This window comes from Balearica regulorum, chromosome 7 (assembly GCF_011004875.1).
Source record: "Balearica regulorum gibbericeps isolate bBalReg1 chromosome 7, bBalReg1.pri, whole genome shotgun sequence".
Taxonomy (NCBI): Eukaryota; Metazoa; Chordata; class Aves; order Gruiformes; family Gruidae; genus Balearica; species Balearica regulorum.
The window spans coordinates 15,547,447-15,574,229 of NC_046190.1; the positions used below are offsets into that span (position 1 = coordinate 15,547,447).

At 41.1% G+C, this 26,783-nt stretch overlaps 1 protein-coding gene across 1 annotated transcript; it reads right to left on the minus strand.

Annotated features, from left to right (window-relative positions):
• Positions 1-24: 24 nt before the first annotated feature.
• On the minus strand, positions 25-25,062 carry OGA (O-GlcNAcase). The gene is made up of 16 exons (XM_075758104.1): positions 24,479-25,062; positions 20,706-20,757; positions 20,267-20,364; positions 18,940-19,070; positions 18,089-18,260; positions 16,973-17,071; positions 16,502-16,786; positions 15,813-15,971; positions 14,180-14,790; positions 13,626-13,800; positions 9,988-10,073; positions 9,016-9,120; positions 7,507-7,592; positions 6,341-6,533; positions 3,107-3,266; positions 25-2,324 (listed from the first exon to the last, which is right to left on the minus strand). The coding sequence occupies exons 1-16, from the start codon at positions 24,663-24,665 to the stop codon at positions 2,188-2,190; spliced, it is 2,736 nt and encodes a 911-aa protein (XP_075614219.1). The 5' UTR covers positions 24,666-25,062; the 3' UTR covers positions 25-2,187.
• Between the last annotated feature and the right edge of the window lie 1,721 nt (positions 25,063-26,783).

The following is a 26,783-nucleotide window of genomic DNA, read 5'->3' on the forward strand; positions in this document are numbered from 1 at the left end:
GAAACCTCATACACAAAATACACATTTCTTATTTACATTCACTTCTCAATTTTTATTCTATTTCTCGCATGGTCTTCAAATACAGTTTTACAGGTCATTTTTTTCTGCTACAGTTACTGTTGATCTAAAAACAGATTAATGAAAGTGGCATTCCAACCTTAATGAAAATTCATAACCATGAAAGATATGTCAATGTATCACTTTACAATCCTAGAATGATGGTATTGGCCTGACATTCCATAGGCTTATACAATTAACTTCTATAATAGTAACAAAGTCATAGGAAGAGAAAATGTGGCAACTCCTTAAAAGCCAAGAAATAAGGCCACGAGCATCCTATGCTGTAATGTTACGCATCCAGCTAAAATAAGTTGACTCTGGTATCCATGAAGAAACAAAACTCTCCCACCTGATAAACCAAGGTATCAGCTACTCAACATGCACTCAAAGCTGTATAAAAACTAGTGGCATTCAGCTCTGACTTACATGAAATCCCATAGCACAACACCGTACCTCTCTCTAAAAATGAAATGAACCTGTTTCAACTTAAATACTTCGCTACCGCATTAAAAAATTGTTCACATTCTGCAAAGGAAAAAAAACCAACAAACAAACCCCATCCTGCATGTGACTGCACCAGAAGGCCAAGCACAGCATCTCTTTACAGGTCACAGACAACATTACTGCAGTCTTAGTGCCGTTCATTACAGGTTGCCTAACTTCTACGTAGCTGGAGGCTTGTAAAAGGAACTGAACTTCCTTGCACACCACTGAAAAAAACCCCCAGGAAAATGAAAAAGCAAGATAAAGACAGCTGATGGCAGCAGGTGAAAGAAGCAAGGTACTGCAAGGTGTATACCATTGGCCAATTACATATCTGGGACACTGGGACTTGTGTGAAATACCAGTTTCATAAATGATGCAACTACCTCACTACCAGATCCCATACCATGTTGATTCCATCCCATAGCCAAACACGCCAGACCTGGGTAAAAACATTAAACTCTTGGAACATTTAAAAGTAGGTAACCATTTAAATAATGTGTAAAAATGTGCTTATTGTGGCATTTCTTATAGAAAAGTTTTTTGATACAAATGTGCAGGACTTAAGATCCTGATTTAATCAAACTAGTACGAACAGGCTTTGAAACATGGTGACTGTTCCAAGGACAAGTCCCAGCTGTGGGCCAGCTCTCTCCCTCTCACTGTCTTTCATCCGCAATCCCATGCAAACGTTACCAAAATTAATGGGTTCAGCAGACCACCCTGTGAACTGCTGTTTCAGTCCCAGGAGAACGATGATAACCTCAAGCAGCAAGACAAACTGCTGTCTGAAGGAAGGATCGTTAGGGATCCGCACCCCTTACCCAAGATGGTCAGTTTCTAGCCCTGGATATGAGGCACAATAAGAAAGGTCAGTGCTGAAGACAGATTCGTTCTCTGTTGTGGTTTTAGATTATTCAAAAGTGCCATCTTGCACCTATACCATTTCACTTTTCAAAAGAAAAAGTTACAAAAACTGGTAAACAAAAAGTTAGTCAGCATACCGCTAAGTTTATATACACTGAAATTTACAAGTTTGTCATTAAGTGACTTCTGCCACAGACCACTGCACATTTGTCCCTAACAAAGCACAAAGCTTGAACCAATGGTCATTAGAAGTGACAACGGGTCATTGCTTTATCAACAAGCATAAAGATAGTAAAAAATAGAACTGTAGCTACTTATCTTTAAATTTGCTGATTGACACAAGCAATCCCTCCCATTTCTGCAACTTCCAGTTGCAGTTCCTGCTCTATGACAGAAAAAAAACCCCCTGCATCTTTATAGATACTTCTGACAGAGATCACTTTGGTGTTGACACATGAATGCAGAGAACTGCTGTCAGCCACAGCGCCGATTGAGAGGGATTCCTCTGAGAAGCTATAGCCCATGCAAGATTCCTTGGCACTTCACACAGGACCAGGAGAGGACAAGGTTTCTCTTTGTTAAAACAGTGTTTTCAGCAGCATTATCCTCTTTCAACAAATTACAGTTTGAATGTGTGATGGGTGATTTTTCGCATAGCCCCTTCTACCAAGCTGGCTTATTGCTGGCTTTGTGCAGCTAGACCATATGAAGATCCCCACCACTACCTGCCCAGCTGTTAAGGGACTACAGTACTGGAACAGTTTGCTGTCAAGCACTTCACAGGCTTCTTCCAAGGATAACAACATCCTTTGGAAATCCTTCCATTTTAGCAATTTCAAAACAACCCAGCTTGCTGTAAAATTCCAGGATTCTTTTATCGTCTGGTCTCACTTCACAAAAAGCCCCACGGGAGCCTGAAGAAGGAAAAGAGAAACAAAACATTGAGGAGAAGAGTTATTGTAAAAAGCACAGACATCAACTATTACTAGAGTTTCCACCTATTTTAACATTTAAACCCACACTGAAACCACTGATCCAATTCCATATGGAGCACAGTGCCCAAAACAGAGTAGATTCATGGCAACATAGCTGACCATTCCCTTAAGGGGCTGCATGTTGCAGATGTCTTGTCAGTCTGAAAAAAAACATCTCCCCTCTGCAGATCTTTCGTTTCACAGAAAAGCATCCTGAAACTCTGATGTTGGCTCAGAAAATAGCACTAGAAGCAGGCACAAAATAGCACAAAGGAACCGTGAACCTCAGGTGCGCAGTAAGGCAGACAGCCAAGTACTTCCCCGTATTGAAAGTTTTGGTAATTACCCACCAGTGCACACTGCCACACATAAGAAAAAAGCATCATTACCAATGCCAGCAGGGGAAATAGAAACATTTGTGCATTGTTCAAGATGTAAAAATGTGTTCTCTTATTGCCAAATTGCTCCCTCAGTTCTTTCTATTTTCTAATTTGCAGGATAATGGCTAAAGTGAAAAAGCTACCTTTTACTGAAGACAGCAGCAGAAGTTAGCTATCTGAAAGCTTTTATAATTATTTACCTAAATCTAGAGTGCCAGCTATGGCAGGAATCAAATATGTCAGGCTGACATGCCAATATGATAATGTTAATATCCTCAAGTTTGCCTTGCACCCTAGAACCAACAATTAGGAAACAAGGACTTTTGAGGGCAAGAAGCTTACCATTAGCCTTTAGAGAAGAGAGCAGGCAGGCCATCATACTTTTGGCCACACTCGGATCTGTCACTTTTTTGTGGATATCAATCTTTATCAATGATGGGAAGTTGGCAAGAAATGATTCTGGCAATACTTCTTGCTCTTCGTGGAAGCTTAGCATTATTTTCTGAAAAGAATATGGGAAGCAGGCATTTAATTGCAATCCAGTTTTTCATTTTCATTCATGTTTATTAAGGGAGTCTGCTCTGCTCACAGAGTATACCTCCAAATCAGCATGCTTTTCAACCACACCTCTGATGGTCACTTTGTTCCTTACCTGCTGAATCTCTCTCTGTACTCCAGATAAAGAGGCAGACTACAGAAGATTTGACTGCCAAAGGAGGAATGCAAGATTCCTTGTGTGACTTCTCAGTGACCCACACTTCAAGTGAGAAAAAGCATAAGCCAACTCCTAACTAACAGTTTGTGCACAGGTATTCCTTTTCTTTGCATTTTACATGGGCAGTTTTAGCTCTAAGTGTCCTAACTGTCCACATGTATTCTTTGGTTCACAGCAGCCTGGAAATATCTCATGTCCATGCAATTACCTTAGACTACTTGCCCCAACAAAGACAAATTTGTCTCTAGCTTGAAATAAGCCTTGTGGATGACTAAATGTTGTTGATCACCAAAGACTACTGCAATCATCCAGGAAGGTCTTTGGACATGTGACATCAGACGTTAACTTCACGCAGCTCATGGGAATGGAACAATCAAGTGAGGTAATGCAGAAGTAGACAAAGCCAAATCTGAAATATACTCAAGTCATTCCCCCTGCTGGTTACTGAATTTTAAAACCTTTAGGGAGCACTGGCTCTAAGTCAACAAGCCACCTAACTTCATTTCTTGTGTAACTGAAAGTCACTACCATAACAACCCAAACTAGGACTTCATCACACAAGGAACCATAACATTAGCAACCCCCACATTTTTTTTCAGGTCAAATTTAAATGTAACCCCCTCAAATTTTGAGCTGCCATCTCCCAAACTCTTGCAGGGAAAGTCTCTGTTCAAAGTTACTACTTCAGACCTACGCCTGCTCCTCTGGGCTTTTCTTTATCACACAATAGACACAATCACACAGAAAGTGTTCAAAGCTAGCCATGCTGGCTTCAAGAACCAAGGCAAAGGTGATACCTGTTTCCTCCAACCACAGAAGTGCTACAAGAGGTAAAACGGGTTATCAAGGAGTAGGGTACAGGTGGGGCTATAAAGCAGTTAGTGAGATCATGCATTCACCGCTTATGATCAATAACAACTCATCTCAAGAAAAGCAGATACCAGACAAACTGCCCTGACAGGAACCCAGATAAAACTGCAAGACAAGCTCACGACAGTATGACACAAGTCAGAGGACTGGATTTTTCTTTTGTGAAACACAAGATTTATCTCATGAAGTTTGGGGCTCAAGACGTATTTAAGTAAACTAGAAAACAATTGAACTGTATCAGAAGTCAACAGTTTGAATCAAATGATCTAGACCATATGGACAGGAAGCTTTTCAAACCAAAGTGGAGACTGAGATTATCAAGAGGTAAGAAGTCTGTAATGGAAACCAAATCAATCCCATTCTGTGAGAAAACTTTTCCCTATGTAATCTTCAATGACAATGGCTTTTAAACAACTACTGAATATTCTCTACATTCCTTTATAATGTCAAAAGGCTAAATGGATAAATCCCACAGCATCTATCTTGACAGCAAAGTACCAAAAGCTCCTCTGTACTCCCAGAAACATCCCTCAAGCCCACAGTCTCAAGAAACAGACTTTTTCTGAGATACTGTACAAGCAGCAGAAATCCTGGGGCAAGGTACCAACAGCAAAAAATGTTCTTAAACTAGCTTTTTCTATTGAGATGTTTATCAGTACAAAATACCTCTGCTTCCTCTCTGAAGTTTGGCTTTAAACTTCTGGAAATCAAGGCCCCTTGTCCCTTACTGTACCTATTACAGCCTTGCCATACTTAGCTTCCAATATCTTTATATGCATTAGCTTTGCTTCAGAATCTGAATGTGCATATACAGTCGAAAGCACAACACTGCACAAATGGAGAAGAATCAAGTCATAAAACCTATAAACTGCAGAATAGCGGTAGTCCTTCTAGTCACACCTACCCCAGAACATTGGTATTTGCTGCAAGGCACTTTTTTTTTTTTTTTTTTTTTTTTAAAATGTACTTCACTTTTCCCCCAAACATGCCTATAAGTAGTGGCCATTTTCACAACAGGGTGACAAACATTTCATTCCATTTCCAGGAAGCTTTGCTTTGCTTGTTTGAAGGCCTGTGCTCTCAGAGTCATGACCTCATTTAAGACTTTGTCAAAGTCCTAGCCAAATAAAGCAAGGGCACACTGCCATGCATGCAGTTTTTGCTCTGCCCTTACCAGCTGGGGATTCCCTTAGGAGGCCCACCAGTCTGACACCAGCCATTGTACTCAGACAGCTTGTTGGAGAATATTTTCTGGAAAGTATTCTCTCCCTCTTCAGAGGGAAAGAAAAAAGCTAAGAAGTGGTGTTTCTGGGCCTGCCTCTACTACAGCTTTGTCCACATCTTCCACTTGCAAGTGTGGATCAACACCTCTTACTTAGCATTAAATGTATTTCCTTCCTTGACAAGAATGCATCAGTTAGAACTTTTCACTATGTCCGACAGTTCAGTGACATCATTTTTCTGATTTCTTCCAAAAACAATTCAAGATATTGATTTTTAGCACTTGCTCAAGGTAAAATGTTATTTTGCACCATTTACAGATGTCACACTCTACATATAGCTCATGGATTTTAACATCAAAATCAAGTGCTCTTTAATTTGTTTTCCATACTTAAACTGACGAGACTATCAGGGGTTAGGCCTTACCTGCAGCACAGGGAAACTAATATCTCATTCTGCAGGAGAACATAGCAGAAGCAATCTTTTATTTTCAAAAATGTAATTTTCTCTAGATTAAGGCGGCTTACATTTACTGCATTGATTACTACTAAAGTATACCTCATGGGTGTACTACAACACAGCTCTATCTGACTGGCAGTGAATAATTTTACTGTCACCTTCTAAGATATAAGATGTTGTGCTAATCAAAGACCTCAGAAAGGTACAAAAATTGAATTACACAGAAGCTCAAAATGTAAAAGAAAAACCAAAGACCTGCTTTGGAAAGAAAGAGTTCAGCATACATTTCTGATCTCATGGGTTATACCAACCTCTGCCTCAGACAGCTCCTTGTCACTATTTGGCTTAGTATATTTTTCTTGCATGAAAGGGATCCAAGACATTTTGCATTTTTTAATGAAAGGAGTCACATCAACCGTTCCCAAAGCATAGCCACATATGCCATCCTCATCTTCTAAGACGAAGCAGTAATCCAGGCTGAGGGTGAGTAGACCTCCTACTAACCTGCAGAAAGAAGTGCCCAAATTCAGTCAAAAGAAGGTCACTTTGAACAAGCACACTCATCAGGTATTCTGGAGGAGACCCTAAGGTCATCCAAAGATGTGACAGAGTTCTCCAGTCATGGAATTAGTTCCTGCAAAGCATTAACAGACTGATCACCTGTCAAAAACTCAGCTATGAGCAACATTTGCATCTCAGGATCCCACAATTTAATTCCATACACACTGCTCTTCTGACTCACTAGAAACACATACTTCCTTCATCCTTTGCCCTCAGTTTCTCTGCTGCCATTACCTCCTTGTTCTTCCATCTTCTCTTTTGGGTATTTTTGATATCAGTTAAGAAAGGGTGTGTAACTATCTTCCTGTCACTCAGAGCAGCCTCTTTACAAACTTTTATCTAAATTAAACGCTCGAGACAAAATAAAAATACACTCAAAGTAGCTAATGGTTTGTTTTGTTTGGTTTTTAACTTCATCTCACTTGTCACTGCTTACTCTTTTTAAAAGTAGGTACAGGTACTTTATAACATTTATTTCAGAAGAAACTCAAGACAGTTGGCTGGGAGATTGGTCCTCAAAAAAATTCAGTTATCTGAAGAATTACACTAGGTTGGAAAAAAAATACCAGAGGGTAACCTCAGACTATGAACACTCTCATGATATACTTTCCAAAATCTGAAATAATAGGATACTATGATGCACAGGTTTTGTAATACAGAGGAGGTTTCAGCTAAGTCTTTTTTCTAACAGGTCACAACAGGTGACAAAAGCATAAACTGAAACATAACTGTTAATAGTATCTTTAAGAAACCAAACTCCCAATTTTCTGAGACCTACAGAGGGCACCTTTTTTTTTTTTTAAATCAAATGCTCTTTACATTCTTCACACACACTTTAAAAAATTCAAATTCAATACAGTGTCAGGACTTCATCTTTCAGAACCACATCTGTAGGTCATTCATTCTCAATACATACTTGTCTCCAATTAAATCTGGTAAACTATGGAAGGGTTGATCAGCTCCATCAGCATACATTTCTCTGCAGATCTTATATACAGAAGCCTAAGAGGAGAGAAGAGATGATTTCAAGTCATCGGTCACGTTCAAAAGCTAACAACTTTGTTTTAGAGAGATTTCTTTAACAGCTCCACTGCAAATTAGTACTGACAGGCATTTAAGTTACACAGAACAAGAATACCCATATATGAGAAAAGATTTTGCTCCCTCCAAAGTTACAGTTGCCTATCAAAAATATTGCAGTTAAGGTTAAATTAAATGGCTGGAAGGAAAGGCTGGAGGTCAACCTCCTGCACATTGTAACAGCGCAAGATTAATTCCAGGGCTAGTTACCAAACACTCAGTGAAGATCAATATCCTTGCTACATAGTCCCTTTCCAAAACCTCCAAATTCAAGAGCAACAATGTAACTACTGTGAAAAACAGACACATCCTGACTTCCTGCATGTTAAAAGACTTGCAGCTGAATCTCTTTAAAGAGTAAACTTTTATCACTCATACTTTAAGAAACTACACTTTTCAAGAAAGAGGCTTTGCATTTGACATGCCTCCAGCCTCCTTTCATAAAAGGGAACTCCTCCTCTGAAAAAAATATTCTTTATGACTGCACGTTTAGCTGCATCACCAATTGTTTAGGTGGCTTAGAAGCACTGCCTACAAAGGAACAAACCAGCTTAGGTACAGTCCTGCACTAAGGTATGGGAAATGCTGCACAGGGCAGAGCCTAAAACTAGCAGGAAAAGGACGTGCCCTGTCTGTCTGGCCTCAAAGTCAGGATTCATTTGTGCTGCTACAAACTCAACCTAATATTTATGTTTCAAAAGGAAGTATGTTTCATCTCAATGTGGCTACAAATGCAAAGTTCAAGCTACATTAATGCTCACATTTTTTAAACTGCATCCCAAAATTCCTGGTTTCAAAGTATTAAATACTCCAAAGCAGATTTGACAACAGTCCTTTCAAAACCAGACCAAAAAGTTTACTGCATTAAACTAGTAAGAATGGCTGAAATATCATCACATTTGACAACTACATTTGAGATACAATATCAACATTCTGCCCATACAGCTCTGAGAATACCAGCAGTTACCTCAATAATTACTGAGTGAACAGGTATACGTGCTCCCACCTAAGGTTAAGCCATTGCACGTGGTCTCACTGCAACAATTCTTCTTCCAGCAGCAAACAATTTTAACTTGCCTTTCAGAAACCAGGAAGGCACTCAGATTTAAAAAGGTAGTGGAATGGGAGACTGGGAGTCAAGATGTGGGTATATCTGTACTGTTGCCAGCACACTGCTGAACCACAGGCCAGTCGCTTAACCTCAGTTGTCCTGTGATTTGTGCCTTGTGCAAGATACTGGGACATCTGTTTCGTTAGGGAAAGAAGGGACTCAGCAGTAACCAGTATTGCCACAAAAGAAAACGCATCACTAACAACAACAGTGACAAGTGTCAAAAGCAGTTACCTCATCTTTAGGAAAGTAGGGTCTTATGGTGTACACTTTGGAGGTGGGGGTTAATGGCGGTGGTTGAAAAAAGAGGTCATTTGCTCCATCAATAGGCAGCAAACGCTGTGAAAACAAAATATTTAATATGACTGTATGAACAGCAAAACCCAACACACTTGGGTGTGCACTGCAGACTCCCAAATTAACATTTGCTACTTGCAGGCACCCCAGAAGAAGGTGGGGTTGGTATGCTTTACAAATGCAAAGTCCTTATTTGAATAGAAAATATCCAATTGGTGTTTTAAAATATGCAATTGAAACAGCACATTAAGAGTCTGTTAATCTTATCTGCTTTAAAATACTTTTTACCAATCATATCTACTCTCTCTCTGTATAAGAACATAGAATGTCAGGAGGAAAGGTTTGGTCTGAAGAGGGTTAACTGGCCAGAGGAGACGCTTTATCCCAAAAGCAATGCGCTGATTCAATTTGCTGCGCGCAGAGCACCTGTGAGGGGGGAAAAGTATAGCGCCTGAAAAATCCATGAACAAATTTGAACATGGTATAAACAGCGATTTAAGAATATTTGCCAATTGAAATCTTTGCAACAAAGCGCATTACAGCTTTATTTAGAGAGGAACCAAAATTTGGATGACTATCCCTTTTGCTCATGGAATTCCCATTGGCAGACAAGCATGCGCGCATTGTGCAATTGCGGGCGCAGATAAAAATGCTGTGCGACCTGCAAAGAAACAATGTGAAATGTACAACTAAAGCCGCTGCGCTTCGCATGCGCGTGGGACAGGCAGCATCTCCTTGAGAAATTACTGTAGAAAGGGGAGGAAAATTATTTTAAACCAAGCTGTAAGGCTAATGGGCTTTGGACCAGAAAGCCTTCGGCAGACCAATCCTTCCAGACCTCTGATGTGCAACAAAAGGTTTCTCATAAAACAAAGAAAACGTCATTCAGTTGTGAAGTCATATTGATACCTGGAACTCTCCTGCTAGACCACCTCTAAAGGCCCAGGGTTCTTGGTCTCCACTTAAGAACTGTGCTGAAGATTGACTACGACACCCTGTTGAGATCAGATCCAAGCGGAGAATGTTACGAGAAGGGGGATTTCCTGGGTGTCTAACATGTCCAAAAAGCTAACACACACTTGTGGAAAAAACTCTCTAACTGAGCTAGAATCCAGGGCTGGGGGGGAGGCTGTAATAATGTGTAATTAATAAAGATTTTGTGCTTGCGTACTAATTGTGGTACTCCAAATTTTTGATTACCTATAACAGACTAGTCTAAGAACAGGTGAGGTGATTCAGCTAACACACCTCATCAAGACCAGAAGGCACAAGAATGGTGCCATGCACAATTACATAAGCTTCCCAGACATTTCGTACATTCTTTTTTTGTATATTTGTGGCAGAAACATCCACTTCATCTATGAAAAATGACATCTTGGAAGCTATGTGGCTCTATAGCTATTGTAAATTTTAGATCAAACAAATGCCATTATCACAGCCCCTTGAAAAAAAAATGGACCTTTCTGAAGTCACATTTTAGTCATGATTGTTTCTAATCTTGTCAGAAAACTAGGACTGGCAGTATATGCAAACAGTCTGGAACAGTTCAGGCAGCCAGGACAGTTATATGAAACAGTATTCTTGCAAGAGATTACGCAGGTTTACATTATCCAGGCTGTACCTCCACAATGCTGCTGGCACGTTTAAAAAGATAAGTAGTGTTAACTGGAATTAACTCACAATTTAACTACTACACCCTGATGGACACAGGTAATACTAGCTTTGCTTTTCAGCATCTTGATTTTTTTTCCTCCCCAAGCATATCATATGCACCAGGTTTCCCGCTGATCAACCAGCTGCAGCAGGCCCAGTGAAGTGCTCGGCTTTAGTTTACACTTGCTTTAGAAAGGAAACTGTCATTAGCTGTTTAACTTTAAATTCTGGTCTGCCAGCAATACACCACAGCCTTCAACAACTAACATAAATGACAAGTCTGTAAAGAAAAAAAAAAACAACACCCAAAAAACTGTGGTATCTGGAGTAGAGATTTCAATTACCCGCCTAGTTTTCTGACAAGATGAGCAGCGCAAATACTCTTTTCCTTTTGTGGACAGCAATCTACCTCCTGTTCAAGTAACAGTCTCAGATCAGTACAGACAAGTATGTTGTGCTAGTCAGAGAGTCCCAAAGTGTGCCAAGTTTGACATTTATGAGAGTTTAGGAATATATATTAAATACAAATTACCTTAAGTATGGTAAATTTCAGAAATGATCCAAGCATCAGAATTTGAATTTGGTTTGTCACCCACATTTTAGAATGCTCATGTAAAAAGATACCCTTCATAAGGAGGTTTAGTCAAGAACTTGGAAGACAGTATCTGTCTGTCCTTTGAGACTACAACTTAACTAGCACTTCCAATTATTACAGTAAAGAGCTGCGTGAATGAAGAGCTGTATAAATGAAAAACATAGTTAATGCCTTAGTCGCTGCGCAAATGTGACTTCAGTTCATGCCTACTGCACATCTAATCTATCTGAGCTGCCTCACAGACAAAACCTTTCCATTTTAATTAATTAATGACGACGCGCTGTGAACATCTGGCGCTGTCCATCCAATAGCAGTAGAAACTTGTGCTGAGGATTCTCCCATCTGTACACAATGGGGAAGAAGACAATAGAAGTCATTAGTAATCCATAGTACTGTACAGCCACACTAATTTAAGGGACTGAATGCTAGCTGGACTTGGGAGGAGACGTGAAGAAAGCGAACATTCAGTGGACCATTGAGCACACCATTGTAAAAACTAATTTGTTTGGATTCATAACGTACTTAGCTTTATATAATGATGTATTTTATCAGAGACCTTTGCTCTATATGTATTTACACTAGTGATAAAATGCAAGCTGAAGACAAAAGCATCGCCTCTCACAGAAGCACTGTTAGTAAAAGAGTATTAAACTGTCAAAAACCTCTTTAAAATTAATTTTTAAGCCATCCAATACCAGTTTGAGTACCGGAACAGAACAGTGCCAAAGTTAACAGAGCTAGTATTTACAGAGTTGGCTTCTAATATGAACTATTCCAAACATTTGATGCATTTAAAGACTTGAACCCAACTTTATAGTAACAATGAAAACTGAAGACAATTTCAGCTGATATCAGTAGGTAGCTGATAATTCTGAAATGCAGTCCTAAATTGGGCCCCGAATGTTTAGATTACAAGAATCACTGTTCTCTTTCTAGAGTTTTGGCCTGGAGTTTTAAAGAGATTAAGTTATCAAAAAGACAGTACTCTTTCTGCCTAAAGGTCAACATACAGCAAGAATAGTAAAGTTGGGAGAGTTGTGTCACACTGGTCATGAACTAAAGCTTTTTAAACAGCACTAGGCTGTTAACATACTATAATGCTGCTGAGTTTTCCTCCCGAGCTAGTTTTCTTCTCTGTACTTTGCAGAAGGCAGTCTTAAAAGCTCTTCATCAACCATACATATATGGATCAGATATTTAATAAGCACAAAACACAGGAAGTTGTTGAGCATGGACTGACTTGATGACTTAACAGGTCTTCTCTGTCCCTGCTTAAACCTGCCAGTACTTAAGAGTATCATTCAAAGACAATCCAAACACTAGGACTAGACCAAGGTTGTGTAATGGTTAACCACTGTGAGGTTTGCGACAGCTACAGGAATTGTGACGTGAGATCATCAGCTTTGCTGCCTGCTGTGTATGTCAAGCAAGTCCACAGCATATTCCTTACAGTTGGATTGAAACCTGAAAGTGAAATGAGGTCACTAGAATTACCCAGGCCATGCTGGTGCTATCTGGCAACTTAGAATCCCCCAAAAAATCTTTCGGGGGGGGAAAAAAAAAAAAAAGAAAAAAAGAAAAAAAACCCAAGAGAGCCACACATTAAGAAAAAAAAAGAAAAAAGAAAAAACTGTTTCAAGATCAGTTTAAGTCTCAGACTAAATCTGTCTAGAGAGCTCAACAATTTCCACCCACTACCAAAAAATAAATTAAAAAAAAAAATCAACAATTTTGAAAGTGTTTAAAGGAAATTATTTTGCACCAGAATAGCCTTACGCTAAAGCTCGCATGCGCACAGGGCTGGGAGGATCGGCTTCCTCTTGGCCATGCCCATTGAAAGGTCGCTTCTGCAATTGTTCTGTTGAAGACAGCAATAATGTTATCAAGACAGAGCAAGCAGCAGATGGCTGATGTGGTCACATTTCGTAGTGTCATTTCCAATCATACACCAGGGTATCCAAGGAGTTACAATGGCATAGTCCAGTGTGCATTCAGTCAAGAGTAAGTTAAAGTCAACACTTACGTGTCAGCTGAGATTCAAGTTTCATTAGCCCAAGAAGAAAATCAAGGTCTCCAATCTTAAGCATCCGGCAGACTTCACTTATCATACCAAAGCAAATTCACAGCAAGCATTGCTTCAGATAGTGAGATGGGAAAACCTTTAAAACAGGGTCAAACTAGACCCCATGTCCAAGAAAACACATTTGCCTAATACTTTGTTTTCCCCGTGGGCTAATTAAAAACCAAAAAAAAAAAAAAATACACTATCTGGGATTATAATGGCTCCCAATGCACCTACCTAACCACTGCACAAAAGATTTCACCATTGACATAATACTCTTGATATCCCAGACGTAGGAGTACATGTCATAAAGGATTGTCCTGTTGGCACAATTGGAGAGGCGAGTGAACATCCCCATCACCAAGCTGCACATCTCTTCAAACTTGGCTGCTCGGTTACGCCATTCTTCTATCTACGAACGGAGGCAAAAGATCCACAAGATCAAACAGAGCCTTCTAGAGAGGAGAGGTATTCTAAATATGGAGGAAGACTATACAATTCATTACTTCATTTTACCAGCATGGACTACCACACCACACGTGACTCATAGGTATTCTCTAAGGCCGTTAGAAGTGAGGCCAGTACAGGGATCACTGGTCAAATGCAAACACCAGTCTGCCTTCACAGACACATGCCACTAAACCGGTAGATTCCACTAGAGGAATGAAAGCTACTGTGACCCGTGGTTAGTTATACACTTCAGCTTTTAGGAAGCGGAACACCAATCTCTGTTACAGGCAACATTGCTCAAGATTTTGATTTAAAAGGAGAGAAACAAGATTCACACTCACTTTTTCAGCATCCTTTCCTTTGCAATTAACACTGACAACACTGCTATTTGCTCTGAGCCACTGGAATTCTCTCAGCATCTGTGCACCTTTGGGCCCATGTTCATAAGGAAGGTAAAACAAGTCAGCGAGAAGCTGCAAGTCCTCTAAAGTCACTGGTTCTACCGTGTAGAGAGGCTTTTCATTTGGCCCGGGCACAAACTGTTCTTTGTTAATTTGCTCATCAGTCTGCATAGGGGCAATGTCACTACCAGAGTCTTCCTGCATAGACATCTCTGGGGACTTTGATTCAGCTATGCTCTCCTTATCGGTATCCATTGGCTTCAACTCCTCTGCCATCTTGGCTTCAGCAATGTCTGTCAGTATCTGATTAGCATTCTTGTCTGCGTCATCTTGTTTTTCCACCACCATGTCCATTGGTTCCTCATCAGATTGCTTCTTCTCTTCCTCCTTTACCAAGGCCGGTGACTCGCTGCTCAGCGCTGCCCCCTGACTCATGATGGGTTCCTGGTAAACTGTGGTAACCACAGTTGCTGCATTCAAAGAGGATGGTGCCACCAGAGGCCCTACATCCCCTACAGTAGTTTTAGCACCACTGTGGGCCACTTGCCTACCTGAGAATAAGAAAAAACAAGTTTAGAGATTTCAGTATCTGCCAACTAACACTCAAATCAGCAACTTTTGCAAATCATGGATGATTCTGTTGCCACAGCTTCCTTTCGGTACTTTGTTCACTTTTTGTCATTGTAATTCTAATTACCGACTTCATCTTATGGCAAGTTTCCCCTCCACATAACTAATAAGCAAAGATAAGATGGGGAAAAAAGCGTAAAATTTATGTGGTGTCAGCAGCATTTCTGACTATGCCATCACAATAAAAAGCTTTCAAAGATAAATTTTTCCCTCTGCATCAACTGACTTGATAAAGTTTTACTTGGATATAGAGTACACTTCAAAATAAAAGGACCAATGCTTAAATATTTCAACTGCAAAAGCGTCTTTAAACTAGGGAAAAACAGAGATATTCAAAACCTGACTGGACATGGTCTTGGGCAACCTGCTCTAAACTCAGCCTGCTTGACCAAGGTGGTTAGACTAGGAGTTCTCAGGAGGTCCCTTCCAAGCTAAACTATTCTGTGAAAGTGGAGGAAGGTTACACCTTAACTACTACTCTTCACCCAATGTTTTTGCTGCAGCTGAGTTTTAGAACCCAGAAAAATAAAGCCATCTTAAAACAACTGGAAGACACGGACTCTTCTGGGGCAGAACTAGTGTTCACAATAATCTAACACCCACTTCAAAAAAAGACTATTCTTCCTAGTCTCTCAGGTCCCATGGAAGTCTAGTAACAACTGGGACTAGCAAGATCCAGACTCTTTCCTGTCTTGTATCAGAAGCACCAAAGATCGTATGTCAAGGTTTCTTCTGCTGATTAGTCAGGGCACTACAGGCACACTGCAGAATCCCAAGCATTCTTCTTTATTAAGGTTTCCCCAATTAGTAAGGAGGAAAGTACTTCCAACTGAAAAGTATATAAGTTATCAGGATCTGTAAAATACTTTTAATCTAAATGCAAGTACTGAACATTTAACCCCATTTTTCAGCTAAGCCCAGAACAATATCAAATCAAACTCACTGCTGTATTGCTGAGGTACCCCAAACTCCTGCAACCATTCCGTTAAGGCCAACTTCAGGGCCATTTGTGGGCTGTAGAGAACATCTGTTTCAATATCTTCGTCGCTCCCCTCATTTTCCAGTTTAATCTGGATAGAAACTGTACTGTCTTCAGTATCAGCTACAGAGACAAGTTTTAAAAAGTTATCATGCAAGTTTCATTTAAAATAAAAAAGTCACATTAGACAAGGCATTCAACAGCCTTCACAAAGAAGGACAAAGCATTACATCCTAATTAGACAAAATGGAAAACTATGGTCACCATCACTATCAATACAGAAACAGTATGCAGAAACCAGACATTCTGGCATTCAGTTTCTCTTTTGATCTGCTTCTATTATAATGAAATCAAATCCATGGACACTTATGTCAAATTTGGGCATTAAAATTGCTTGCTGAGAGTGCTTTTTATCCAACCACATACACCTCTCAAGACTTAAGAAATTATCTGATTCTTCAGGAAGTCAATAAAACAATCTAGATGCTCGTTATCTTTCAGGCAACTATTTAATTTTGGGATATAAAATGCTAGGTGAACTTAGAAAGAAAAAGGTGAGGAAAGGCTAGAATCATTAAAAAAATAAAGATAAAAATCAGTATAACTTATATGGTTAAGCATAGAACCTGGGGCAAACAGTTACGCATACTTACTCATCACCACATCTTTTCTCACTCCATTCATGTTAGACTTGTACCACGTTGCAAGTGTGTGAATAGCAACATAATTGGCTTCAAATTCACAGTTTGGATTGGTCAGAACTCCCTTTAGTCGAGGGATGAGCTCAGTTGACCGACCTTTGTAAGGCCCAAGAAAAAGCCTCTTTTGATCATAATCATTAGCATGAATGTTATCCCAGATCACTGGTGCTCTCCTGATGATCTTAGAAACTTCTTCAATGGACTCTACTGGAATGTCTTTGGATACAACTTTCGGACCTAAGAGGAAAACAGGATAATCAGAGGGCTTTGCATATACTTGAAGATTCACTCCCCAAGAAGTTCACAGTTTATTTTATTGAATATTTATGAGAAATAAATTTTAACACCAACAGCAAATAAAAAAACCCAATAAAACAAAACCAAAACAACCCCAAACACCCCAGCCAAACACACAATTTTTACCTGTCCATAACACCTCAATGCCAGGGAGCAGCTTTTCTCCTACAGTCCGTAAATATGGTGACTGGGCAACATTTGGATAACAGAAAGTTCCACAGTACTCTGCACAGGAAAAGAGAATGCCACCGTTAGTAGAAGGATGCACACATGCGTTTGTGGGACAGTTGAGTATGTTGACAGATTGAGAGAATACTACCACTTGAGAAGAGAAACATCTACAAAATCAATCGAGACCCAAAAATATAAAGTAAAAATAAAAAGGACATTATGAATGATACTTAGCATAAAGATCAGAAAGGAAAGGTAGAGAATTTATTTTAAATTGCACAAATGTCAAAATTATGAAAAAACTAATAGTCTATAAATAGAAAGGCACATTACAGCAAAAAAATGTGCAAGAGAAGTAGAAACCCTAAGACTGATTATGAAGTGCTAATACCTAAAAATATCAGAACATATGTCTCTCCAGTTAAAGACGAGGTCTGCAACAGAACCAAACTACTACAGTGTAAGGGGATAAACAAATTAACAGTGATGATAACATTGCTACTGAATTGAATTTTCCATGCTACAATCCACACCACTGAACATAGTGATTCTCTCTCCCTTACAATATTCTTACAGGTATTAGAGGAAGCTTGCAATTTAAAAAAAGCAATGAATGGACCTGAGTGCAAGTCATTTTTTAATAAATCAGACAACTCAGTGACTGGTTAAGAGAGGGTAACCTTATTAAAGACAGGTACCAACGACAGAAGTGAGCACAGACTGTGCTGTACCTCTACTTCAAGAAAATTCAAACAAACAAACAGCTAGCCAGATCAAGAAGCAAAAAGATTTTGGTACAAGTCAAACAGAAGTCTTCCTTTAACCTAATTTTCAGTTCAAACTTCTCAAACCATTCTGTCAAGCTGCCTTCTTTGTTTGGCATTAAGCCTGTCAGAGATGCATAGATTTGGCAAAACCTCTGCGTATATTTGAATTACCTGAACCTTTCTTTAAAAGTCAATTTCTTCAAACAACCCCAAAATACTCCTTAAATATTAAACCAGCTTTTCAATCAGTAAGATAACAGGGCCCCTCCTTTAAGGCTGAACTAAATGATTCATCTCATTTTACCTGTAGGACAGAAAAGGAATGTGTCTGGTTCTCCTAAATATTGATAAATTTCATTTGTGATCGAGACCTGAGCATGAGCAAAGGAACTGAAAACTTCTTTGTCTGCTGCACACATGTTGTGATCGATATCATCAAAGAGCAATGCAAAAGATCTGCAGCCAAACTGGGAAACCTAATACAAGAAACAAGAGCAAAAGGTTTGATTTTTTAAAATTATTTTTATTTCCTTTTTAAAAATAAAATTGTAGAATTTTTAAAAGGAAAAGCTACAGGAATGGGGGAGAGAAGGTAGGGGTGGCAAGACAGACTTTGACATTTATTCACAATGAATGCCTATCTCTGACCTACTGCTCTGCTTTTGTCAAAAAGATTAGACCTCTAAAGACCTGCAATCTGTTCCAGTTTTAACAGTCCAAAGCTGATCTCACTGGACAGACAGCTGGGAAAAAAGCTAACTCTGTAATAGCTTTTGAACAAGACAGCGAAGTCAATTATGAGAACAAAGAAGATGTGTATGTCAGGTCTGCCTACGAAGGCATTTATTCTGGATGAGAGTTCTTGCTTTAGAAATGCATCTTGGCTTCAAGGCCCTAAAATTCTCTGAAGACAAGCTCCCAAGAACAATCTTCAGAATCCAATATGAGACTTTTTTTTTTCCAAAATCTAGATGACCACTGTCCGCTTCTGCTATGCAACCTGAACACATTGACTGAAATTGTTCAGAGGCACCCAAACTAGCACTAGCGTTGAAAACATTAAAGCAGCTAGTGAAAAGCTGCAAGATTGAGCAGGGTACTGAAGTTTTCAAATTAAGTAGCACTGCAACTGTGGTAAGCTTGTGTCACACTTACCTGGTCCAGCTTGCGTTTCAATGTGGATACCTCTTTAGGATTGGAGAAAGTGATGTCAAGTCCAGGTGAGATTGCATAGATGAACTCTATTTCATGTTCTCGTGCAGCTGATATTAGAGTCATTAGCTGCTCTGGAAATCAAATTAAAATATTTTAGAAGGAATCAACAGTTAAAACAATAGTGTCAGACACCATTATAAGTAAATTATAAAATGCAGATGCCTCTGCTATCATAATAAAAAAAAATGTAACAATTTGTTGGAATTTCTTAAAACTAACATGACAAAGAGCACCAAATGATTTGGAAGAGTTCTCAGAAATTATGCCAAGAGGAATATAAAACAACTGTCCTTGTATTGTTATTTTCCATGTTAAAATTTTTAAAAGATTTTAAAAATTCTCTTCATCTCCATGTTGTGAGACAAATGTGGATGTAGTCTGTTTTTACAGTATGCACACCAACAGTCCCAGAATTATTACTTACTTTTTCCACTTTTGTCACACATACTAAAAGACAATTCAATGTAGTAATACCACCCTGAATGACACCGATTCACATACTATTCATATGACTGAAGCTTGGGGGACATGAAAAAGGGCTTTTTTAACTTCATTGCACAGGTGTAGCTGCTTTAAGAAACAAACTTCAAATTTAATCTTCCCTACAATGAATAAAGAGAATTATTTTTAGAATATTTAATAATCTTTATTGTTATGGGCAATTATCTTGCAGTATCCTTTAGATTACATTTTTGCAGTGATTCAAAGTGGCCTCCAAGAAGGATAAGTTAATTTCAAGCGAGTATCATTTTTCCCCTCACCCCAGGAAAATGATAATCCTCACAGGCTAATAAGACACCATAGATCCCATAAATGCCAGAGGTGCATAAAAAGCCTCACACCAGCTTAAAGAAGTCTTATGTTCTGACTAAATAGTCAGAAGCTGCTTTTCTGACTGGTACTCTTTTCATTGAGACAATCTTTTTTTCTTTTCTGTAGCAAATATTTTCCACTTCAAAAATCTGGCTCTTGAACATCTGAGCCACAGGAATAATTCTGAGCAACCTTTCCCTGGAAAAAAGTAAATCTCGTAAGACAAAGCCTTAAAAGCAGCTTTAGAAATCATCTGTAGAGCTATAGTTAAAAGAAGTATTTAGTGGAGCTTTGGTACAAACAGGGATTTACGTCTGCAGGATATTAAGAACAGGTCTGCACTCCCCTTTGGAAATGGCTACTGTGATTAAACACACACAAGCATAGGTAGTAATGACCGATTCATTCGAAAGTCTATTTATAGAAAACACAGAGGGGAAATAAAGGCAATTACCCGCTTCCTCCACAGAGTACATTTCTCGCCAGAACATCCTGTGCTTGTAGTCATCCTTTGGAGCATACAGGTACGTATTTAGTCCCCATTTCTGAAGTCTATAAACATAAGAAAAAAATCCTTCATTGGGAGAATAGTCTACAAATTCAGGAATTCTACGTTTTATTTGATCTAATTCTTTTACTTGATCTAATTTATTTTTTTCTTCATTGAACACTGTGTTATACTATTAAGTCACAATAACTTATGCACAACTGGACCAATACAATTGGACCAATTTGGTTTAGGCAAGATGGGAAGGTGAATATGACCCCCCAAGAGTATCAGTATTAGGCAAAATGCTGTTCCAGATTAGAACAGAAATTCTTTTCAGGCTTAAGTGGAAGATTATGATTATATTGCAATGGAACATGCTACAGTAAGAGGAAGCATGACTTGCCTTCTAAAAAGTTCTTTCCTCTGCTCCATAACCCAAGGTCTTCCATAAAATCCTATGGCAAACAAGATTGAAATTATCCAGTCAGATGTTAGATTATGGCTGCTCCATGAAACATTATATTACAACCCACTGTTTTCTTCTTCTTTTGCTACATTCATTAAAAAGCTTCCCAAACCAGAAAGGAAAAAGTAAAACAATCTAGTTAAACAGCATTAGGAAAGTGTAATAACTTAAACTGATCTAAATTTAAAATGCAATTATAACTTATTTAATTTCTTATGATCTAAGGTCTTATTCTGGCCACTGAAGCAATTAATTTTTAGAATCCAAACTGCATTCCTGAGCCTATGACCTTGACAAGTCAGAGCCACATTATTGTAAGAGCAGACTGAACAGTTATAACCTAATTAGACTATCACTCCAGACACCTACAAAATAGAATTGATTGTAATGTGAACACTGAAGACATTTGAAAACGTTTACCAGCTCAAAAATGCTTAGCTGGTGGCACAGATTAGGATGCTAAATACACACGCGGAGTATATAAATACATACTGGGGTAGATGATGTGGAATTTAAAAAAATGCACAACTGAGTCAACGAAATGCTTAGAATTTCATTCCTTTTAGTCAGTTTAATAGGCTCCTTGTCAAAATTAATTTGCAAGTTGATATCTTTTAAATTCCCACATCTCTACAAGCTAAGACTATGCCTTTGAATATACACTATTCTAAAATCACTTGTGTAGATGCTTTTATATGATTATTCAAAGTCATGGAATTCCACAGAAATTGTAACTGCTTCTCATTTTAAATCTAATCCTTCCATTCTAGAAACATAATACTTTAAAAAGCACTCTCAATGCACTCTTAGTCAAGTAAATTAAGTTAGACCTATGTGCAAACAGTTCAATCACAAGTGGGCCCTTCAAAACAATGCACACACTGCCAAGCTGAAGCTAAGACCAGAGACTAAAATAACACTGAAATTTAATAAGCTCTTCTTTTCAAACAGCACGGCCACTCAGTGATGAATGATGCTCCTAATACACAAAGCTTACAAGTCGCCACGGAACACCAGTTCAAAAGGTAGACAATATCTTCATTTCCAGAGCTATTCACCATTGTAAATCTGTAAATATTTGGTCTCACGGAGGTCAAAAACACCCTCCCACCACCTTTCAAAACTCAAAACTGATGCAACTGAAGCATTTTCTATATATTAACAAGTATTTCAGTTACCTGTTAAGTGAACAATGCTCTTTTAAGAAGCTTAAAGCAGGCTCAAGTTTTAAGAACTAGTGTCTCAAAGAGTCATCTTAGACTAACTGGCACCACGAAGTGGCAAAGCTGAGTAACTACTAATCCTCACAAACTTTAAAGTGACAGAGGACAGTTAAACAGAGGAACAAACAAGAGAGCAGTTGCAAGGTATGAAAATCTCTGTTTATTTCACCCAGAACAAATTTCTCATTTTCACTAGCATTATCTAATTCTGACTGATACTGCCCTGAGGAAGCTCAACAACCCACAAAAGGAATGAAAAACTGTGATAACTAATGAATACCACCAATGTCTCTTAACTCGTTCAGAACACTTTTGCTTTAGCTATTATACTACTGTTTCACATCTACTAGCCTAAAGCAGAGCAGGGGTCTACTATAAAAAAAAATAAAAAATCAGATAACAAAAATTAATTAAATAAGACCGAAGAGAACATACTAATCTGAAGTGATACTTTTCCATCTGTCACCACATTTCTTAGATTATTAATGTCACCAGGGGATGACAATTCTTGGATCTTTCTGTCAAACTAAAGATCAACCTGGTTTCGTATTACTCACTCAAGACTGTGTGTCAGGTTAATATAAAGTCAACAGATCATGCCAAATACCTCATCCCAGTCACCACGCTCTTCATCACTAACAGTCAGGATATCCTGGAGGCAGAGCACTAGAGCTTTGCATCTAGTACTCTCTTAGATCTTATTACTCCCCAAACAAGTGAATTTGATATCTGTCATACACTTTTCACATTCTTAGAGTGGACATCCAGTATTTTCACCCAGTATTTAGCCAATCCACACCCTCTTTTCTACAAAAGATCCAAACTCTCCGTCTCATTGCTTTAATCTCACCATACCTCTAGTCTGTTAACCACTGTACTACGGTTAAGTATTTATCTACACTTCTGAAGTTAATCTCTGTTTTTCTCTTACCCCTATAATTCTTCTGAGTGACTAAGGAGACATGTTTTCACCCCCCACTATCGTTTACCTCATTCAACCCGTTGTTGTTGGTGGTTTTGTGGGGTTTTTTGCTGTTTGTTTTTAAACACTCTCCTATTCCTTTTTTTCCTGTATGCATATTAATGTTAGACTGGTAACTCCTAACTAGTGTGAAGACTGCTTCATTGGGCAGAGGCCATTTTCTTGCTCTGTTTTATGTACAGTACATCTGCACCAAAATATATGCAGAGGAGATCAACAATGTAACTAAGATGACAAGAAATACTATTATGGTATATGCAGTGGTTCCAATATAAACATGGATGAACAGGAGATCCATTGGCAGAAACATGAGAAAACATGCTGTTACGATCTATATTTCTGTTCACTGTTACCTGTCTCCAAAGCCTTCAATTTAGCATCTATCTTCACAGTATTAACAAAGACAAGACATCTCTTTCCATGCTGACTGTATTATAGCCCGAGTAAGTGCTAAAGAAATAAAGGCACTAACTGGGCCTAGTGCACTTCGCACAGTGACATCTGCAGAAGCCAAATGTTTTTTCTTTTTAAGATATGAACAAAAGGCATTCTCCAAGCAATGCAGATACTGAATTTGATAAACTGTTTCCCTCTCCATTACATCTGTTAATCATTTTGTTCTCCTACTGGAGGTACAAAAATAATAGCAGTCTACAGGAATTTAGAACAATTCCAAACCAACTATTATGTTGGGAATAAACTATTTTTCTTACTGGCTTTCAACCATCTAGCTTAACTGACCTGTCAGAAAAGCAGATAAACTCTGTAGTTACTAAGAATGCAAAAAAGAGTCCCTTTATTCTGCAGCTTCTGCGACAATTTAAACCTTTTAATGCTGCAACTATGCTAAAAGACAGAAGAAAACTATTCTACAGCTCAATTAAAATGGTAAGCTACAACACTTTAGTGAACAGGGAGCATTCAACATTAATTCCAGAACAGATGTGTACGGAATCACCTATTCCCTACCCAAGAAACTGAATCTGAGCCTCTAGCGCTCAGGATGAGCATGTACAGCTGCGATAATCGCAGTTCTTCTCTCTCTCTTTCTCTCTCCCCTACCTCGCCCTTTAGACACGTACTAGCAAGCGAGTCACAGCACTGCCTCAGCCTCCATGAGGAATCACGGGCCCGTTGGGGGTGCCAGGCCTGCCCTCACCTCGCCGAACAGCTGCCACCGAAGGGCACTCCCTGCTAGCGAACAGCTTCCATCACAAGCCCTAGGGGCAGTAGCCCCGCCCGGGAGCCACGGCTCCTCCCCGCCCCCAGCCCTCTCTAGCTGAGGGAGCCCCAGCCAAGAACCGCGCACCACCTCGCTCGCAGAGCGGGCTCCTCCGGGCGTCGCACTGGATCGGGGGAGGAGACGGGAAACAGCCACGCCAGCTAGGATCAGTGCCCTCCCCCCGGTCTCCCGCGGATACCGACGCCCCCAAATACCCCCCGCCCCGTCCTACCACACCTCCCGTCTCCCAGGGATATCGCACACCCCCTCCAAGAGCTCTTACCTTCGACGACGCCGCAGAGGAAGCGGCGGGAGCCCAGCGCGGTCTCCGTCTCGGTGTCGGTTTCCTCGCCCCCCGGGACCGGCCCCACGGCAGCGCCCGGCGGCTCTAAGGGAGCGCCGGGCACTCCGGCCGGGTTGGGGCTGCCTTGGGGCTCCTCCAGCGCCGCCTGCCCCTCCTTCTGCACCATCCTGCCGCCCGCCGCCAGGACCCCCGCTCGCTGGGCCGGGCCGAGCCGAGCCAACCCGAGTGCCTCCTTTCCCCTCTCCACAACCCCTTTGTCTCCGCCGCTCCGGGCCGCCGCTGCTTCCTGTTTACGGGGCCCTGCGCCTGCGCGGGGAACTGGCCCCAACCGGTCCGCACCGCTCTGCCCGCAGCCGCCCCGCTCGGAGACGCGCAGAGGGACAGCCAGGGAAGCTGCTGTCTCCACAGGAAGGAACGAAGCGGGCTGCCACGGCCTAACGGGTCGTCCCCCCCCCCCCCCCCGCCGCGCTGCCGGGACCGCACCACTCGAGCGGGAACAACGGACTGACAAGGAGTTACCTCAGGGAACGGGCGGGGGGGGGGAACTGCCCACGGCGCATGCGCAGAACGCGGAAGGGCGGGCATTGCGCATGCCTGAGAGGCCGGCGGGGGGAGGGGCGAGCCCGCGGCTGCCCAGGGCGCCTGCGCGCAGAGCCAGTGAGTGCCCGCAGCGCATGCGCGAGAGGCCCCAGGGAAGGGGAGAGGCGGCAGTAGGGCAATGCGCAGGTGCGGGGTGGGGGAGGGCGCATGCGCCTTGGGCTTTGTGTAGGGAAGCGGTGCCGGGGGGGGGGGGGGAAGGGTGGATGGGTGGGAAATGAAGTGTTTACTTCGGCTCTGCGCATGCGCCTCGGAGAGGCAGCGCGTGGAAGCCGCGCGGGCGGGAGTATGAGCGCGCCTGCGCAGAACGGAAGCGCTGCCACTCGCGCGGTGGCTGCGCGCGCTCTCCCTTGGGCCGTGACCTAGTTGTCTGGGCGCCGCCGCGGCCCCGCAAGCTAAGCAGGGTCCGCTGGGACTGCGGCGCGGATGGGAGACCACGGCGCAGGTCGGAAGGGGGCCACGGGTGGGGTGCAAGGGGAAAAGCCCCTACGTGGAGCTGCTCCCTCCTGGCGCAGCCCGGCTGGTGTTACGCCTGCAGATGTTTCCACGCCTGGAAGGGGCTGTGAGGATGCTGAAGGACAGGGCTGCAAAGCTGAGATCATCTCAGTAAATCAGAGAAAAGGCCTGACGTCAGATGGCATCTCTCCAGGGGAAGTTCCGGCCGCATGGGACCGTGTGGGGCTGGGAGCAACAGGCCCCCAGAGCATGACTGAGAGACCACAGGGCGATGACCTCATCGGGCAATGACCTCCTGTGAGGTTATAGGGAGAGGCCAGTGAAGTAATCCTTCCAGCCCACCCAGCACAGGTGAGGCCACAGCTGGAACCAGCCAGCAGGAAAACAGTGAGCAAAAAGCTGCTGGAAACCCCAGCTTGTGAGGAAGGGCTGGAGAAGGCCTGCAGACACATCTTGTTTCAGCCAAAACTGAACAAAATTAATGAAAACTGGTGAAAAAACATTCCCTGCTGATTTGGACACTGTTCACGCCACCCAGCTGTTCTGTTTTCATCTGGGATAGAGGTAATTTTCATAAGCTGGGAGGGGACACAGCCAGGACAGCTGACCCAAGCTAGCCAAAGGGATATTCCATACCATATGATGTCACGTTCATTATATAAGGCAGGGGAGCTGGCCAGGGAGGAGAAATCACTGCTCAGGGACAGGCTGAGCACTGGATTCTGGGCAGTGAGCAAATTCTATTGTGCAGCACTTGCTTTGTATATTATTTTATTAGCATTCTTGTTATTTTCCTCTTCCTTTGCTGTCCTATTAGACTGTCCTTATCTCACCCCATGAGTTCTACCTTTTTCTTCCAATTCTCCACCCCATCCCACCAAGGGGGAGGAAGGAGTGAGCAAGCAGCCACGTGGTACTTAGTTGCTAACTGGGGCTAACCCACACCACCAGCTCACTCAGCTTTCCCAGACCCCTCCCTTGCATTTTTGAAGTCTGTTTCTTGCTCTTTGAGCTTATTTCCACTGATGATATTTTGGCATGATGAGAAACCCAAGACAGCTGTATTTCTGGCTCCATTTATACCCATGCTCAGGAAGCTGCAGCAAAGACCCTGGCCAAGGAGCATCTCTAGTTACCATCATGTCCAATCCAAAGCTTTCAAAGAACAAAAATAGCAATTGTACTGCTACCCTAAATAGTAACTAGCTAAATTGTGTTAATACACAACAAG